The sequence below is a fragment of the Mobula hypostoma genome, chromosome 11 (assembly GCF_963921235.1).
Source record: "Mobula hypostoma chromosome 11, sMobHyp1.1, whole genome shotgun sequence".
Lineage (NCBI taxonomy): Eukaryota > Metazoa > Chordata > Chondrichthyes > Myliobatiformes > Myliobatidae > Mobula > Mobula hypostoma.
Window position 1 is genome coordinate 94838816 of NC_086107.1, and position 18225 is coordinate 94857040.

Here is an 18225-nt window from a genome sequence, read left to right on the forward strand (position 1 = left end):
TTTAGGCATGTATAATTGTGAGAAAAAGTTTCTGACCCCTTTGGAATGACCTGGTTCTCTGCATTAATTACTCATAAAATGTCGTCTCATCTTCATGTAAGTCACAATAATAGATAAACACAATCTGCCTAAACTAATAAAACACAAACAGTTATACTTCTCGTCAATACCGAGTACACCATTTAAACAATCACAGTCTAGGTTCGAAAAAGTATGTGGACCTCAGGGGTAATGCCGTCTACAAAAGCTATTTGGAGTCAGGTGTTCCAATCAATGAGATGAGATTGGAGGTGTGAGTTGTAGAGGTGCCCTGCCCCATTAAAAAAAAGAGACATAAAGTCAGGTTACTGACAGAGCCTGCTCTTCTCGAGAAAGATCTGTTTATGTGCACCGTGCCGCGATCAAAACAACTTTCAGAGGACTTTAGAAGAATTGTAGAGATGTATGAAGCTGGAAAAGGCTACAAAAGCATTTCTAAAGACCTGAGTGTTCATCAGTCCACAGTAAGAGAAATTGTCTACAAATAGAGGGAATTCAGTACTGTTGCTACTCTCCCTAAGAGTGGGCATCCTGCAAAGATCACACCAAGAGCACAGTGTGTAAAGTTGAAAGAGGTGAAAACGAACCCAAGGGTAACAGCAAAACTCCTGCAGAAATCTCCAGAACTTGCTAAAGTCTCTGTTCATGTGTCCACTATAAGGAAGACACTGAACAAGAATGGTCTTTATGGAAGGACACCACGGAGGAAACCATAGCTTTCAAAAAAAAAAAAGCAGCCATTTCTGCATATCTCAAGTTTGCAAAATACCTCCTGGATGCTCTACAACACTTCTAGGACAATGTTCTGTGGAGGGATGAGACCTTTTGGTGGTTGAAAGTTGAACCTCTTGGCAGAAATGCACACCAGCATGGTTAGAGGAAAATAGGCACTGCATACCAACACCTCATCCCAACTGTGAAGCATGGTGGAAGGTGCATCATGGTTTGGGGCTGCTTTTGGTCTGGACAGCTTGTAATCGTTGAGGGAATAATGAGTTCCAAGTTGTAACAAGACACTTTACAGCAGGATGTCAGGGTAGTGGGTCCATCACCTGAAGCTTAATAGAACTTGGATGATGCAACAAGACAATGATCCAAAACACAGATCAACAACAGAATGGTTTAGGAAGAACAAAATTTTTGTTTTGGAATGACCAGGTCAGAGTCCAGACCTTAACCCAATTGAGATGCTACGCCATGATCTGAAGAGATATCCCAGAAATATTGATGAACTGAAACAGTTTTGCATGGAGGAATGGTCTAAAATTCCTCCTCACAGTTGTGCAAGTCTGATCAGCAGCTCCAGGAAATGTTTGGTGGAGGTTATTGCTGCTAAAGGAGGTTCTACCAGTTATTAAATACAAGGTTTCCCATACTTTTTCCAGCCTGGACTGTGAATGATTAAACATTGTGTCCAATAAGGACATGAAAAGTACAGTTGTTTGTGTGTTATTAGTTTAGGCAGATTGCATTTGTCTATTATTGTGACTTAGATGAAGATCAGACCACATTTTGAGTAATTAATGCAGAAAACCAGGCTCACAGACTTTTTCTTGCAACTGTGCCTAAGACTTTTGCACAGTACTGTATTTGTCAACATGGAGCGGAGAGAGAGTTTGTAAATCTGGTGGGAGCAAAGGATGTTGGGAATGGCGAGGGTGGAGCGCCGTAGGAGGAAGCAGAGAAGGAGTCACTCACATATGCCATGAAATTTGTTTTTCTTTGTGGCAGCAGAACAGTGCAATACATAAAATAACTACAGTCTTGTGCAAAAGTCTTCGGCACCCTAGCCATATATATGTACCTCGACTTTTGCACAGGACTGAATGGGTTAGGGTTAGTAAGTTGTGGGCATGCTACTTTCACAGGCTGCCTTCAGCGCATCCCCAGACCGTGTTGGTCATCGAGGCAAACAACACATCTCAGTGTTTGTTTCGATGTTTTGAGGTACACACAACAAATAAAGCTAACCTTCTAATCTTCTTCCGAGCTGAGACCGAAAGCCCAACCTACCTGTCTGCCAAGATGGCGTCCTGAACTGAGAGAGGAGGGAAGATGCAGAAGGGCCGGGCTGTGGTGTCCGAGACTCCAGGGCTGAGATGAGGTTCATGACGGACGCGTCAGGGGTGGTGCTGCTGGCGTGATGCAGGCCTGTCTCGAAGAGGCCCGAGAGGCCTAGGGCAGAAGAAACAGCATGTGCTTAGGGGCCACGTCTAACTCCCACCTGAGGGATCGGTCCCACAACCAGGAAACTCAAGGCCCACCCAAAAAACACTTTAGGAGCCACAGCAATCCTTGGGGGGGGGGGGGGGAAACGCAGGCAAGAGGCAACCTGCATACAGCAAGATTCCAGACACACCAACATGGCAAGGGCCACACCAACTGATTCCAGTGACATTGGTGAAGGGGTAGATGTTGGACAGGCCACTCTTTGAATGGGGCCCATCCCTCCTAGACCCAGGGCTTTGGAAATTGGGTCTACCCCAACCCCCAGCCCCAGGGCTGTAGGAAATGGGCTTTATACCACCCAGCCCCAGGGCCCTGGGGAATAAATTACACTCTTTCCCCAGCTCTAGGCCACTGGAGAATGGGCTCTTCACCCCCCCCCAACCCCCTTTCCAGCCCCAATCCATTAGGGATTGAATCCTTCCCTGACTAGGCTCAGGGCAATTGGGAATGTGCTCCTCACACCTTCCCCCACCAGGTTCAGGGCAATAGCCTCTCCCCATTAGCGCACCCCCCCCCCCCAGTGTCAGGAAGTTTCGATGTTTTGGGACAAAATCCTGCTGCAACAAGGCCCAAAACGTCGACGCTTCCTTCCCCCCTTCCCTCCCCCACAGATGTTGCTCGCCCCACTGAGTCTCTCCAGCAGACTACACGTTGCTCCAGATTCCAGCGCCTGGCCCTCTCCTGTGTCTCCTTGTTGAGGGGAGGGGTGGAAGGAAAGACAAAAGTGTCCAGAAGTCGAGGCCCGAATGTCAAACCCATGATTGGCGAGTCCTAGGTTGAAGCCCAAAGTTGGAGGCCTGAGGTCTGCAAAATTGAAAATTCGAGGACAAGGGCTGGAGGCCCGGGGTGGGGCCTGTTCTGGGGTTGGAGACCTGACTTCATGTGAGAGTTGGTGGGTGGGTGCGAGGGATGAGAAAGGGGCTTGTTTCGCTGTACTCGCTGTGGTTGTTGCTGCTGCTTGTATTTTTCTGCTGAACGTGGGCATTGTAGAGGGCAGAGCTCAGCCGGTCAATCCCGCATCCCAAAGGCGTACAGGGCAGTGGGTTGACTGACTTGTTGTAAATTGCCCTGAGTACGTGGGTGAGGGGGAGAATCTGGAGAGGGTCATCGCGGCGATCAGAGAGTGGGATTAGTGTGAACGGGAGGTTAATGGTCAGTGCGGAGAGAGGACTATAGAGATTACATCCATTGTTGGATTCGGGTGCAAAATTGTTACTTGCCTCGTAGTTTAACTTTGTGTTTCTATATAATCATCTATATGTGTATAATTGCTCGGTGAATTTTCCAGTAATTGTAGTGTAGTTGATTCTGCATTTTTCTAGGAGCTTCTGTGTCTAGTATACTCTGCCCTTTTGCGCTGGATGCTGTGGAGACTTTCTGACCCGCACATGACACTACTCAGAGACACACACGGAGATACATTACGGTGTTGGACCCTGGTGACTTTACGATCCAAAGTTCTCTGCAAGTCAAGAATAAGGCATAAAAATTGATGGCTCTACGCGTTTACTAAGCATAATAAGAACCAAGAATTTAAATCTGGCTACCTCGTAGGCTATTTGCTATCAGGGTTTGTCTTGCTATCTCTCTAGTTCAAGCTTGTTTTCTTAAGCACAAGACAACCAGACTTTTTAGTCTTTTCTCTGTCCATTCTTTGTTACTGTAACACTTAATAAATGGCTGTAGCCAACAAATTTTATGCCTTATTCTTGAGCTCTGAAGAAGCTTTGGACTGCGAAGTCAGCTGCATCTAACACCGTGCTAATTTACTTTATATCTAGGACCAGTGTAGAGTATTGGTCAGAAAAAGCCCAAAGCATTCGGTGCAAGACCTCCAGGAGGACCACAACCTCGTCGTAGGGTTTGGAGGCTTGTGTGCCTCAATGACCCGGAGAGCTGAGTTGGCTGGAGTCAGGGCTTCATGCTTTGGCTCTTGGTAGGGTCACCCATGCCAAACAGGTCAAAGGGTAGAGGCCAGACTAAGAGTGGTCCACCGGTCCTCCAGGTTCGGGGGTTCAGCTCAGGGCTAACAACCCTGACTGGTAAAACAAAACTGTTACAGAAACAGCAATGAAGAATCCTTCTACATCTGAGTGTGATGGTATTCCTGAGTCTCCACCCAGGATTTCCATGACTGACAGTAGTGAAAACCGAGAGGAAGCTTCCGACATGATGAAGGAAGTCCTGAACACCGCCAGAGATGGAGGACCTTCATTGTTGCCCTAAACGCCAGCGGTGTAACAGTCAGTACAAAAGGGCAGCGGAGATTAGGTGATGTAGCCAAACTTTGTAGTGATCCACCTCCAAGTGTCACTCGTCGAAACATCTCACAATCTCAGTAGGTACCACCCAGTACCAAACCCACTGCACTGCAGATAGGGATTGGTGTTCCAAAGGAAGGGTGTAGTGGAAAGACCGGCTGTGAAGTGACAGATCAGGGTGGGGCCGGCATACATCCCCGATTCTGTCGTGCTGGTGTTCCCACAGCATGGGCACCTACCTGCTGGGTGGTGATTGGTGGCATAGCCTTGGAGAGGATGAGGGGTGGCATAGGCCTGTCGGTGCAGGATATCCGTCTCTGGGTGTGAACCTCGGGACCCTCCGTACACCAGGCTGCAGAGAAACAGAGACAAGTCGTGAGAAGCTGTGGAGAGTGGCTAAAACAAAATAAATTACACATGGGGGGGGGCAGCACTGTGATGCAGTGGTTAGCGTGATGCTTTACCGTGGCAGCCATCGCGATTGGGGTTCAATTCCCACCACTGGCTGTAAGGAACTTGTATCTTCTTTCTGTGACCATGTGGGTTTCCACCGGATGCTCCAATTGCGCCCCCCCCCCACATTCCAAAGGGGTAGTAGGGGTTACGGTTAGTGAGTTGTGGGCACACTATGTTGGCACTGGAAATGTGGTGACTCTTGTGGGCTGCTCTCAGCACGTCCTCAGACTGTGTTGGTCATTGACACAAACAATGTATTTCATTGTATGTTTTAATGTACATATGACAAGTAAAGCTCATCTTTAGCTCCTTTGATGTGAAACCAAGCAGTGCAGGAGGCCATTTGGCCCATTATGTTCATACTAGCCAATGAGTGCAACAGTTACCTCCCAGATCTGAGTTCAGGGTTGTCAGCCTCCTCGTACATTATAAACACGGGGGGGGGGGGAAGAGGGGGTTTCTGCCCTCACCTCCCCAACACTGCTCCAAGTAACTTTAACAGTTCACTTTCTTTCCTATCTCGTTCACATTCACTTCTTTCATTAACACGACCGAGATGCCCTAGTTATCCACAACTTAGACAAGAGAAGTCGGTTCTTGAGCAACGATTCCCACCACGGTCTGTAAGGAGTTTGTACACTCTCCCTGTGTCCGCGTGGATTTTCTCCGCATGTTCCGCTTTTCTCCCACAGTCCAAAGACGTAGGGGTTAGGGTTCGTGAGTCACCGTGGGCATGCGACATCCCAGACGTTGATGCAAAACCTATGCTTCGATGTTTCAATGTATAAGTGACAAGTAAAACTAATCTTCAGTCTTTCTTTAAAATCCTGTTGAGAGAAACATACTGTACAATTCGGAGCAGTCCTCTGTTCCTTCGATATCCAACTCTGTCCATCCTCTCCCTCCTTACTACATCCCTATTCTCCAATTCATTTCTTATCTACCCATGTCCTCTACCCTGTCCATTTGTCCGACCACCTTCCTTCTCCCTCAAATTCTTCCCATGCTTCCAAGCATTATTCCTGATCCTTCCTTTCAAATGACCTTCCCTGTTCTCCCCAACAACCCCCCAGTTCCTTTAAATCCCCATGTTCCCCAATCCAGGACTTCCCCCCCACTAAACATCTCCACTCTATTCCACCACCCCTACCTCCTTTCCCTCCCTCCCTCCCATTGCTACACCCCATCCCCCAATGCCTCCAAGACTTGGGTTCTCAACTCTGTTTGAATGCATTATCGAGGATCAAGTCACATGATCTCCAATGACATTGGCCCCACCCAACAGAATGCCATTGGTTGCCTGACATGCCCATCTTTGCTCAATCCCGCCTTCCCATGCTGGCTGGAAAATATATATTTTTTAAAAGCCTCAGCAACATGATCGGACAGTTATTAAATACAGACAACAGACAGAAGGTATTATACACAGGTTCTCCGATCACTGCCTGAACCCACTGGGCCCTTTGGGAAATATTTAATGGACTGCCACTCTATTCAGTATTGGGGTATGAGCTTCACCATGGTTCAACGTCTGTCCATTACAAGTAAGGCAAGGCAGTGCCTCTACTTTCTCGGAAGTTTGCGCAGATTTGGCATTTGATCTAAAACTTTGACAAACTTCTATAGATTCACAATGGAGAGCATCCAGGTTGGTTATATCACAGCCTGGCATGGAAATACCAATACCCAAGAACAGAAAAGCCTACAAAAAGTAGAGGATACAGCCCAGTTCTTCACGCGACAAGCCTTCCCCACCACTGAGCACATCTACAAGCAGTGCTGCCACAAGAAAGCAGCCTCCATCAAAAAGTCCGCGCTCACCTTCCAGGTTCGGTCCACGCTCTCTTCGGCCTGCTGCCATCGAGGAGGAGGTTACAGGAGCCTTGGGGACAGTTATTACTCTACAACCATCAGCGTGGATAACTTCACTCTAACCGATTCCAGAAGCTATGGACTCACTTTCTAGGACTCTACAACTTATGTTCTCGACATTATATATTATCATTCACTTATTATTAGCTTTTATGTATTTGCACATTGATCATTTGTCCATCTTTGTGTGAAGTTTTTCATTGATTCTGTTGTGTTTCTTTGTATCTACTGTGAAGGTTGTGTGGTTCCTAAGGTTGTCATAGCCGGGGCTGGTAGTGGGGATAAGATCCAAATGGTGTGTGTCTCCAACAGCCCCTGACAACTAAGTCCAACTCTTGGCCTTCAAGTGCGGCTTAGCTACTAGGCCCAGCGGAACTGTTCCTACTGACAAGAGAATGGGACCACTGGCCCCTCAAAACCAGTTGCCTCGGGCAGATGGGGCTGATCAGCGTTGGATGGAAGCCCGCCTAGGAGAAGGAAAACTCTGATTTTAAACCTCTGCTGCCTTGCGGCCATACCCACCCATGAGAAAGGCTTCGGGAGCAAACCTTGAGGAAGAAATCTGGAGCCAGAGTCCCTAAGGCAGTTTGATGTTGTTTACAATTTCACTCTGGCAACCTCTGGAACGACACTGTGCTATGCTGTATCGGCACTTGCCCTTCCCTTGGGCGACATCAGTGACATGGAGAAGAGTAACCCACCGCATGGGCAACAGCCAGTTCTTCAAATCTTCCCACCCAGGCTTGTGCCCTGGAGAGGCCACAGTCCACCAGAGGCGCAAACCCATGATCCCCTGGGATCGACAGCTGCCTACGACTACCGCGAATGCAGAGTAGATTGATAGAAGAAAAAGTCGCAGTCGACAGCCCATGACATTCATGAATTACATCAAGGGACGGACAGGCAAAAGTTTACTAGAACTTCTCAGGTTAAAGACAGATGAAAGACCATGATCGCCCAGGTCATACAATGATGATCGTGATCTGTGAATGCCTGCAAGAAAACGAATCTCAGGGTAGTATATGGTGATATATAGATACTTTGATAATAAATTTACTTTGAACTTTGGTGTTGGGATGTGTAGCCAGCTCCGGATCAGGCTAGAATACTTACCCATTTATTTAGGGATACAGCATGGTTAAGAGGCCCTACCAGCCTAACAAGCTCACACCACCCAATTACGTCCGCGTGACCAATGAACCTACTAGCGCCCACGTCTTTGGAAAGTGGAAGGGGAGCAGAGCACCCGGAGGAAACCCACACAGCTGTGGGGAGAACGAGCAAACTTCTTACAGACCGCGACGGAACTGAACCTGCGTCGCCGGCCCTAATTTAAAATCCTCCACTGAAAACCCAGACCTCTAACAAACTCCCCGAGGTGATAGGCAGGAGAGGAGACGAGATGGGGTGAGAGAGTAACCAAAATGGGGAGGTGAGGGAGAAAGACAGAGAGAGACAGAATGAGAATTACCAGAAGGTGGAGAAATCGATGCTCACACCGCCAGGTTGGAGGCTACCCAAACAGAATACAAGGTGAAGCCTCTCAACCTACAGTGTGGCTTCATCATGGCAGTAGGGAAGGCCATAGACAGACATGTTGGAATGGGAATGGGGAGTGCTCAACATCAGTAAGACAAAGGACTTGACTGTGGCCTTCAGGAAGGGGAAATCAAGGGAACACACACCCATCTTCATGGAGGGATTAAAAGTGGAAAGCGTGAGCAGTTTCAAGTTCCTGGTTGTCAGCATCTCTGAGGATCTAACTGGCCCCAACATATCAATGCAATTACAAAGAAGGCACAACAGCGGCCATATTTCATTAGGAGTTTCAGGAAAATTGATTGGTATGGTCACCAAAGACACTTGCAAATTTCTACAGATGTACCATGGAGAGCATTCTGAGTGGTTGCATCACTTATGGAGGGGCCACCGCACAGGATTACATAAAGCTGCAGAAAGTTGTGAAAACAGTCCGCTCCGCCATGGGCGCCAGCCTCCCCAGCGTCCAGGACACCTTCAAGGAGCCATGCCTCAAAAAGGTGGCATCCATCATTAAAGACCCCCATCACCCAGGACATGCCCTCTTCTCATTACTACCATCAGGGAGGAGGTTCAGAAGCCTGAAGGCACACACTCAATGTTTCAGGCACAACTTCTTCCCCTCTGTCATCAGATTTCTGAATGAATATTAAATCCATGAACACCACCAGGGTATTTTTTTCCCCTCTTTTTAAACTACGTACTTAATTTAAATTTTTTTTTGGTATACTTATACTAATTTACAGTTTTTATTATGTACTGCTGCCACAAAACAACAGAATTTCACAATGTATGCCAGTGATATTAACCCTAATCCTGATTGGAGACTAAAGGCACGTTTGCAGACAGACCTCAGCAAAATGCCACATCTCAGAAGCCAGGATTACGTCCCTGGTCTGAGCAGCCTGTCTTTATCACAGGCCGAGGCCTGCCAAACCAGTTCTGCTGCCTGTAGGAACGATCCCACCCACTGATATTCCTGCACATTGTGGACTCGAACCCTGCCCTTTCTGCACAACATCCTACGTCTCAAGCTAATCATTAGCCCGCACATCAAAAGCCCCAGGATGATCAGTCTGCCAGTGGAGCTGGCTAATGGCACTCAGTTCTCTGCGTTAAGCACCCAGAAACTCAAAGCTGGCGGCTCTGGGGAGGGAGTGACCCCACAACCTCCAACTCTAAAGGAAACTGCCGAGGTAATTCAACTCCTGTCCACCGTGGACACATAGCCGGGGCTGGATATTTTCCGAATTTAACGACGGAATCCTGGGGAGATTAAAATGGGGACAAAATAGCTTCAAGTAACTAGGTGTGAACATCACTAACGCCTGTCCTGGCCACAGCCAAGAAAGCTCACCAAGGCCTCTACCTCCTCAGGAGGCTAAACAAATTCAGCATGTTCCCGTCGACATTAACCATTTTTATCAAAGCGCCACAGAAAGCATTTTGTTTCGATGCATAACAGCTTGGTGTGGCAGCTGTGCTGCCTGTGACCACAAGAAACTGCAGAGAGTTGTGGACACAGCTCAGTACCTGACTGAAACCAGCCTCCCCTCCACGGCCTGGCCACATGTCTTGTCTCAACTCAAGTTCACTTGCCCCATCATTGAAATGCTCCCACAACCAACGGACTCACTTTCAAGGGCTCTTCATCCTCAAGTTCTCAATAGTTACTGTTTATCTATATATTTTTGTATTTGCACAGTTTGTTGTTTTTCGCACACGTTGAATGCCAGAGTTGGCAGTCTTTCATTGATTCTATTATGGCTATTATTCAATAGCGCATGCCCACAAGGGGTTGTGTATGGTGACATATATGTATTTTGATAATAAATTACTTTGAACTTTGCTGCCTCACTAATGCAGCCAAAATAATCAAAGACCAAATCCACCCTGGATGTTCTCTATTCTCCCCTCTCCCATCGGGCAGAAAATACAAAAGCCTGAAAGCACGTCCCACTAGACTCACGGGACACATCTACCCTGCTGTTATCAAATTCCCAAATGGATCTCTTGTACGATATGACAGACTCTTGATCTCACAATCAACCCCGTTATGATCTTGCACTTTATCGTTTACCTGCACTACACATTTTAGGTAGCTTTTACACTTCATTCCAATTTTTTTTTAAATTGTTTCACCTTATTCTACCTCCGTGCACTGTGTGAATATTTGGTCTGCATGAACAGTACACAAGACAATTTTTTCCCACTATGTATCTTGGTGTATCTCAGCTTACGTGCTTCAATGACCTGGAGAGCTATGTTGGCTGGAGTCAGGGCTTTGTGGTACGGTCACCCATGCCAAACAGGTCAAAGGGTAGAGGCCTGACTAAGAATGGCCCACCAGTCCTCCAGGTTTGGGAGGGTCAGCTCAGCGCTAATGACTCTGACTGGTCAAACAAAACTGTAACGGAGACGGCAATGAAGATTCCTTCCACATCTAAGTGCGACGGTATTCCTGAGTCTCCACCCCGGACTTGCACAACTGACAGAGTTGAAAACCGAGAGGAAGCTACTGACATGATGAAGGAAGCCCCGAACACAGCCAGAGTTGGAGGATCTTCATTGCTGCCCTAAACGCCAGGGGTGGAACAGACAGCAAGCCGGTACACGTGACAATAATAAAGTTTTACAACCTGCACAAGTGACTCTTAACCTCCAGGTATTGCTTTTCTCTCAAACAACAGGAATTCTGCAGATGCTGGAAATTCAAGCAACACACATCAAAGTTGCTGGTGAACGCAGCAGGCCAGGCAGCATCTATAGGAAGAGGCGCAGTCGACGTTTCAGGCCGAGACCCTTCGTCAGGACTAACTGAAGGAAGAGTGAGTAAGGGATTTGAAAGCTGGAGAGCTTTCTTTCTTTCTTTCTTTCTTTCCCTTACTCACTCTTCCTTCAGTTAGTCCTGACGAAGAGTCTCGGCCTGAAACATCGACTGCGCCTCTTCCTATAGATGCTGCTTGGCCTGCTGCGTTCACCAGCAACTTTGATGTGTCATTGCTTTTCTCTGCTCATTTGCTATACGGGTGCTGACCCTGACCATCACTGACTGTGGAACACCCTCCCTCCTGTTTGTAAAGGGTGGGAGTGGATGGCTTGTGAGCACTCGGAAGAAGCTCTGATTCTGTCGAAGAAATCGTCAGCCTCCTTGATTGTTGTTAATAAGTTGTCACAGTAGCGCTCATTCTCCCCGTGACCGCGTAGGTTCCCTCCGGGTGCTCCGGTTTCCTCCCACAGTCCAAAGGCGTATGGGTTAACATTAGGAAGTCAAGGCAATTGGCCAGCTGTTGGCGCAACGATATCAGCGCCAGACCTGGGAGCGGAGGTTCCAGGGTTCGAAACCAGTCAGGTCCGCTCTCGAGTACGCTTTCCATCCGTGCCAGGTTGAGTGTCGAGATCGCAACTCGATCTCGTAAAATAAAAGGGAAAATACTGCGAAAATGTGTGTGAGGAGTGGCGTGCCACACAGTCTCTCTCTCGCTCTGCGCCTTGTAAAAGCCATGAAAAATCCATCAACAATGGACGCACGCAGACGCACAGACTCGCATGCACGCAGGCACACGCCAAAAAAAAGGAAGTCAAGGCGACACTTGTGGGCTGCCCCCAGCACATGCTCGGACTGTGATTGTTGTCGATGCAAAATACACATTTCACTGTATGTTTCCATGTACTTGTGACAAATAAACCCAATCTTAAAAATTATCATCTTGTAATTTATAGTTTAAAAATTGATTCAACTCGTTGGGTGAAGGCTTTCAGCAATTAGTAAAATCTGATTTTAGTAATTAAAAAAAAAACTCTGAATTTAGCCAAAAAATAATTATAAACTGCAAATGCCCTCATCTCTGTATCTCTCCAAATACCTCCCACTTCCCATCTGCCCTTCACCCCAACCTCTTGCTCTCTCCATTGCTGCACACTCCCCTTGGCCTTCCTTCTCCTTGCCACACCGCCATCTCTCACCGTGCTCCATGTGGGCTATATTTAGCCAGATGACTGCAAAATCCAGCTGTTTTAATTTGTTACACCCAGCCAGCCTCTTATCAGGGTTCTGACTAACAGACGAGATGAAATTAACTTTACTTGTCACAAGTACGTCAAACATTGAAACACAGAGTGAAATGCATTGTTTGTGCCAACCGCCAACACAGACCGAGGATGTGCTGGGGGCAGCCCGCAAGTGTCGCCACGTTTCCAGCGCCAACATAACATGCCCAGTGCTTACTAACCCTAACCTGTATGTCTTTGGAATGTGGGAGGAAACCAGAGCACCCGGAGGAAACCCACACGGTCACCAGGAGAACGTACAAACTCCTTACAGACAGCGACAGGAACTGAACCCTGATTGCTGGTGCTGTAAAGCAGCAATCCCCAACCACCAAGCCGCAAAGATGTGTGACCGGGCTGCCAGGAAACGATATGATTTGGCGGTATGAAATGATACGAGTCAGCTGCACCTTTCCTCATTCCCTGTCACGCACTGGTGAACCCGAACAACCCACCCCGTCGGCCGGTCCGCAAGAGTATCGTCAATATTAAACCGGTCCGTGGTGCACAAAAGGTTGGGGATCCCTGCTGTATATATCCTGGCCTTAAGCCTGCCTCTGCAGAGGTCTCATGAGGGGGGCAGACCTTTGGAGAAACTCAGTGCAAAAATTACTTCACGTGGTTCAATTCCAAGCTGAGCAGCATTCGATATCGTCCTCCATCCAGAGATCCCTGATTTCAGGCTGGGAATCACCATTCCAACTATTGCCATCCTCAAGTTCATCCCAGATCATGCTCATTTCTGAAGATGGAGACTGTCGTGATCAAGCTGAGACAATCAATCTATGGGTGTTCACTGGCCAGGCAGATCCACAAAACCCCAGACAGAGCTTAAAATACTTATCACTTCCAACGATCTTCCACTGCGGCCAGATATATAACTAACTGCTCATGTAAACGTCACACTGCAATCAAGGCTTCCAACCAGTGGTGGCACTGTTGTGTCAGTCCAACATCTCCCTCCTTGGGCCTTGCCACAGAGATTAAAAGATTAAAGATCTTTTAAAGATTAGCTTTACTTGTTACATGTACATCAAAACATTAAAACATACAGTGAAATGCATCGTTTGTGAGGCGTTTGACAAAGGCCCTCACGGGAGACTAACCCAGAAGATTAAGATGCATGGGGTCCACGGCGAATTGGCTGTTTGGATTTAGAACTAGCTTGCACACAGAAGGGTAGTGGTTGAAGGGACTTATTCAAGCTGGAAGTCTGTAATTAGTGGTGTTCCGCAGGGATCTGTACTGGGACCTCTGCTGTTTGTGATGTATATAAATGACCTGGATGAAAATGTAGATGGGTGGGTTAGTAAGTTTGCGGATGATACCAAGATTGGTGAAGTTGTGGATGGTGTACAAGACTGGCAGAGAATACAGCACGATATAGATTAGTTGCAGGTGAAGGCAGAGAGATGGCAGATGGAGATTAACCCAGATAAATGTGAGGTGTTGCACCTTGGTAGGGAAAATACAAGGAGACAGTACACTAGGGTTGCCAGCTGTCCCGTATTAGCCGGGACATCCGGTATATTGGGCTAAATGGGTTTGTCCCATACGGGGCCACCCTTGTCCCGTATTTCCCCCGCTAAGGTAGAATGTTCCTATGAAACCATTCGTTCTGAAATGGCGTAAAGCGAAGAAGCAATTACCATTAATTAATATGGGAAAAAATTTTGAGCCTTCCCAGACCCAAAAAATAACCTACCAAATCATACCAAATAACACATAAAACCTAAAATAACACTAACATATAGTAAAAGCAGGAATGATATGATAAATACACAGCCTATATAAAGTAGAAATAATGTATGTACAGTGTAGTCAGGAAGATTAAGCCAAAACCGATTTGTAGAAAAAAACAGGACACGTACATGCATGCACACGTCATGTATGTGCACGGCACGCATGCGTACACAGGTTCTGCGCAAGGCTTCATGGTCATGGTAGTCTTTCTCGGGGTAAATACAAGTGTCCCGTATTTGACTGCTACTTTTGTCCCTTATTTGGGAGTCAGGAAGTTGGCAACCCTACAGTACACTGTTAAAGGGCAAAACCCTTAACTGTGTTGCTGAGCAGAGAGATTTTGGAGTCCAAGTTCACAGCTCCTTGAAAGTGGCTACACAGGTCGATAGGGTGGTTAAGGCAGCCTACGGAATGCTAGGTTTTATTAGTCAAGGCATTGAGTTCAAAAGTCAAGAGGTTATGTTCCAATGTTATAGAGCCCCGGTTAGGCCACATCTGGAGTACTGCATACAGTTCTGGTTGCCCCACTGTAGGAAGGATGTTGAGGCTTTAGAGAGGGTGCAGAATAGGTTCACCAGGATGCCATTTGGTTTAGAGGGCATGTGCTATCAGGAGAGGCTGGATGAACTTGGGTAGTTTTCTCTGGAACGGTGGAGGCTGAGGGGAGATCTGACAGAGTTTTTAAGATTACGAGGGGCATAGACAGAGTAGACAGGAAATATCTGTTTCCCAAGTTTGAAATGTCTAATACCAGAGGGCATGCATTGAAGGTGAGGGGGTAGGTTCAAAGGGGGATGTGAGGGGTAAGTTTTTTACTCAGAGAGTGGTAGATGCCTGGAATGGTGATAGAGGCAAATACATTAGAGGCTTTTAAGAGACATTTAGATAGGCACATGGATGTGGGGAAGATGGAGAGATATGGACATTGTGTAAATAGAAGGGATTAGGTTTTGGGTCTTTAACATTTACTTTTCAGCTGATTTCGCACAACTTTGTGAGTCAAAGGGCCTGATCCTATGCTGTATTGTTCCCTGTTTGTGTCAACGACCCACACAGTCCAAGGATGTGCTGGGGGCAGCCCGCAAGTGTTGCCATGCTTTTGGTGCCAACACAGCGCGTCCGTAACTCACTCACCCACAGGTCTTTGGAATGTGGGAGAAACCGGAGCACCCTGAGAAAACCAGGGGAGAAGTACAAACTTCTTACTGACAGCAGCAGGCACTGAATTGTTAAACTAATCTCTCCACTGAATCACGGCAGCTCCAACACTTTGTCAACTGTGTTTTTGTTTGCTGTTCAAAGATGCATAACTGAACAAGTTATTAGGTATTGAGAATTATCTTTATAAATGAGCCCATGAAGATCCAGCAGAGATCCTGGTCGATAAAAGCCTACAAAATACCCCCCCACACAATTCAAAGTTGCTGGTGAACACAGCAGGCCAGGCAGCATCTCTAGGAAGAGGTACAGTCGACGTTTCGGGCCGAGACCTTTCGTCAGGACGAACTGAAAGAAGAGCTAGTAAGAGATTTCCTCTACTGTAAAGATGAAACCACACTCAGGTTGGAGAAACAACTCCTTATATTCCGTCTGGGTAGCCTCCAACCTGATGGCCTGAACTTTGATTTCTCAAACTTCCACTAATGCCCCACCTCCCCCTCGTACCCCATCCGTTATTTATTTATATACACACATTCTTTTTCTCTCTCTCCTTTTTCTCCCTCTGTCCCTCTCACTATACCCCTTGCCCATCCTCTGGGTTTTTCCCCCTCCCCCTTTTCTTTCTTCCTAGGCCTCCTGTCCCATGATCCTCTCATATCCCTTTTGCCAATCACCTGTCCAGCTCTTGGCTCCATCCCTCCCTCTCCTGTCTTCTCCTATCATTTCGGATCTTCCCCTCTCCCCTCCCACTCTCAAATCTCTTACTAGCTCTTCTTTCAGTTAGTCCTGACGAAGGGTCTCGGCCCGAAACGTCGACTGTACCTCTTCCTAGAGATGCTGCCTGGCCTGCTGCATTCACCAGCAACTTTGATGTGTGTGGCTTGAAATTCCAGCATCTGCAGATTTCCTCGTGTTTGCATTTTAAAATACCCCCCCCCCCCACAACCCGATTATCTGCCATTCTGTTAGTTGGAGCCTGCTGCATAAGAAAAACATTGGCTAGGTTTCCTGGAATAAAACTCTGCAAATGTATAGAACGCCTTTCCGACAAGAATGTTTGTGAACCTCTTCGGTGTCAATTCTTAGACCTTAAATTCTGAACACCAGTCTAATTTGCTTATCACTAGTCTGCCTTGGTCTGTTTCAACCACATCTGAAAAAAAATTTCACTTTGAAAGAATAGTATTCCAACGTTCTAACAATGTGTTTCCTGTGTGATGTTATCAATTTATCACCTGCACATTATGACCTCCCTCGAACACTAATAAAATTTAAATCAATGCCGACAAGCTCCAGATGCAACCTCTCACCCTGCACCTTCAACTGCAAGACGTTTCACGCCTCCAGGCAGGGCCACACGAGGTTAAAAGGTGCGGAAGAGTTTTTGTTTCAGTCCTGGCGAGCTGGCGGCCTCAACCCTTCACCTGGTCCTTCTCTCGAGGACCGTCATGTCGTGCTGAAGAGGCTCGTGAGCTACTCAAATCCCGAGAACATTGCAGTCTGAAATTTTGAAACAAAGAGCAATCCAACCCAGACCTCCACGGTGGAGCTGGCGGAAGATGGCGATGGATCACAAGCAGAAAAAAGGCCGGAGGAAAGCTGCAGTCTTGCACTCCGTGCCACTGGACCCTAACCCCAAACTGTCAAGGACAGTGCAGCGGCTGCCTCACATCAACCAAGTCACACATCGGCGTCCTCCGCCGAGGGAATAATCCCTCAAAACATGAGTGACTTGAGTGATTGCACCGCCACTGCTCATTTGGTACGCTGACTGGTGTCGCTTCCTGCACCCACTTCTGCCAATTCACCCCCCCCCACTTTCACCTTTGCATGGTCCACCTTTGACCCCTCCCTCCCTGTTCTTAATGTTTACCTCCACCTCAAGCGATAAGCTAGCCACAAACATCCCCCACAAACCCACAAACTATCTCTACGACACTTCCTTCCACCCTGCCTCCTGTAATGACTATTCTCTCAGTTTCTCCGCCTTCTGCTGCATTTGCTTTGATGGTAAGATGCCTGCCTACGTCATTGCCGTCGATGCTGAGAGGGCGGCAAGTTTCAAGTTCCTAGATCCACCAATAGCCCGTCCCAGTCCAACCACGTTGATATCACAGCCAAGAAAGTTCACCAGCACCTCTACTTCCTCAGGAGGCCAGAGATATTCTGCATGGAATTTCCACACGAAAGTAAACACTCTGGAAGCACAACTGTATGGTAACCACGAAGTCATGGACATACCTCAGCACATCAAAGGAACAAACCTCCCCTTCATGGATTTGGTCTACACTTCCCGCTGCCTCGAGAGGAGAGAATGTGTGGGGTGTTCGATTACGCTGGCCAACATAATCAAACACCCCAGACATTCTCTTCTCCCCTCTCCCATCGCGCAGAAGATACAAGACTCAAGGGCAGCTCCTACTCCACTGTTATCAGACTCTTGAACAGAACTCTAGTACAATAAGATGGACACTTGGCCATCCCATTATAATTTTGAGCTCAACTGCTTACCAGCTCTGCACTTCTTCAGTAGTTTTCACACTTTCTTCTGCCCTGTTTTTGTCTTGCCTTATCCTATCTCAAAGCACTGAGCAATAGTGATCGAGGTGTGCAGTGGAGATAGGTGGTTCCATTGCCAGAGGAGCAGACAGGGAATTCTGCAGACGTGTCAGTGACACCCGGATGGTCCGCTGCCTCCCAGGTGCCAGGGTTAGGGATGCCTCACATCGGATGCAACATTCTAAAGGAGGAGGGTGAACAGCCAGAAGTCATTGGACATAGTAGTTACCAATGACACAGGCAGAAAGCTGAAAAGCAGGGCCTTCAGGGTAGCAGTGTCCGGATTTCTGCCTGTGTCACATGCCGAAGAGGGTAA

The 18225-nt window shown here is 47.4% G+C and overlaps 1 protein-coding gene across 3 annotated transcripts in view; it reads right to left on the minus strand.

Annotated features, from left to right (window-relative positions):
• The window catches only part of LOC134353957 (proline-rich protein 12-like), a 98457-nt gene that overhangs the window by 40625 nt on the left and 39607 nt on the right, over positions 1-18225 (minus strand). For all 3 annotated transcript variants that reach the window (XM_063062552.1, XM_063062550.1, XM_063062551.1), the window contains exons 2-3: positions 4769-4881; positions 2053-2214 (exon numbers count right to left, since the gene is read on the minus strand). In XM_063062552.1, the coding sequence (XP_062918622.1) occupies positions 2053-2214; positions 4769-4881 (275 nt within the window). The remainder of the gene's footprint in view (positions 1-2052; positions 2215-4768; positions 4882-18225) is intronic.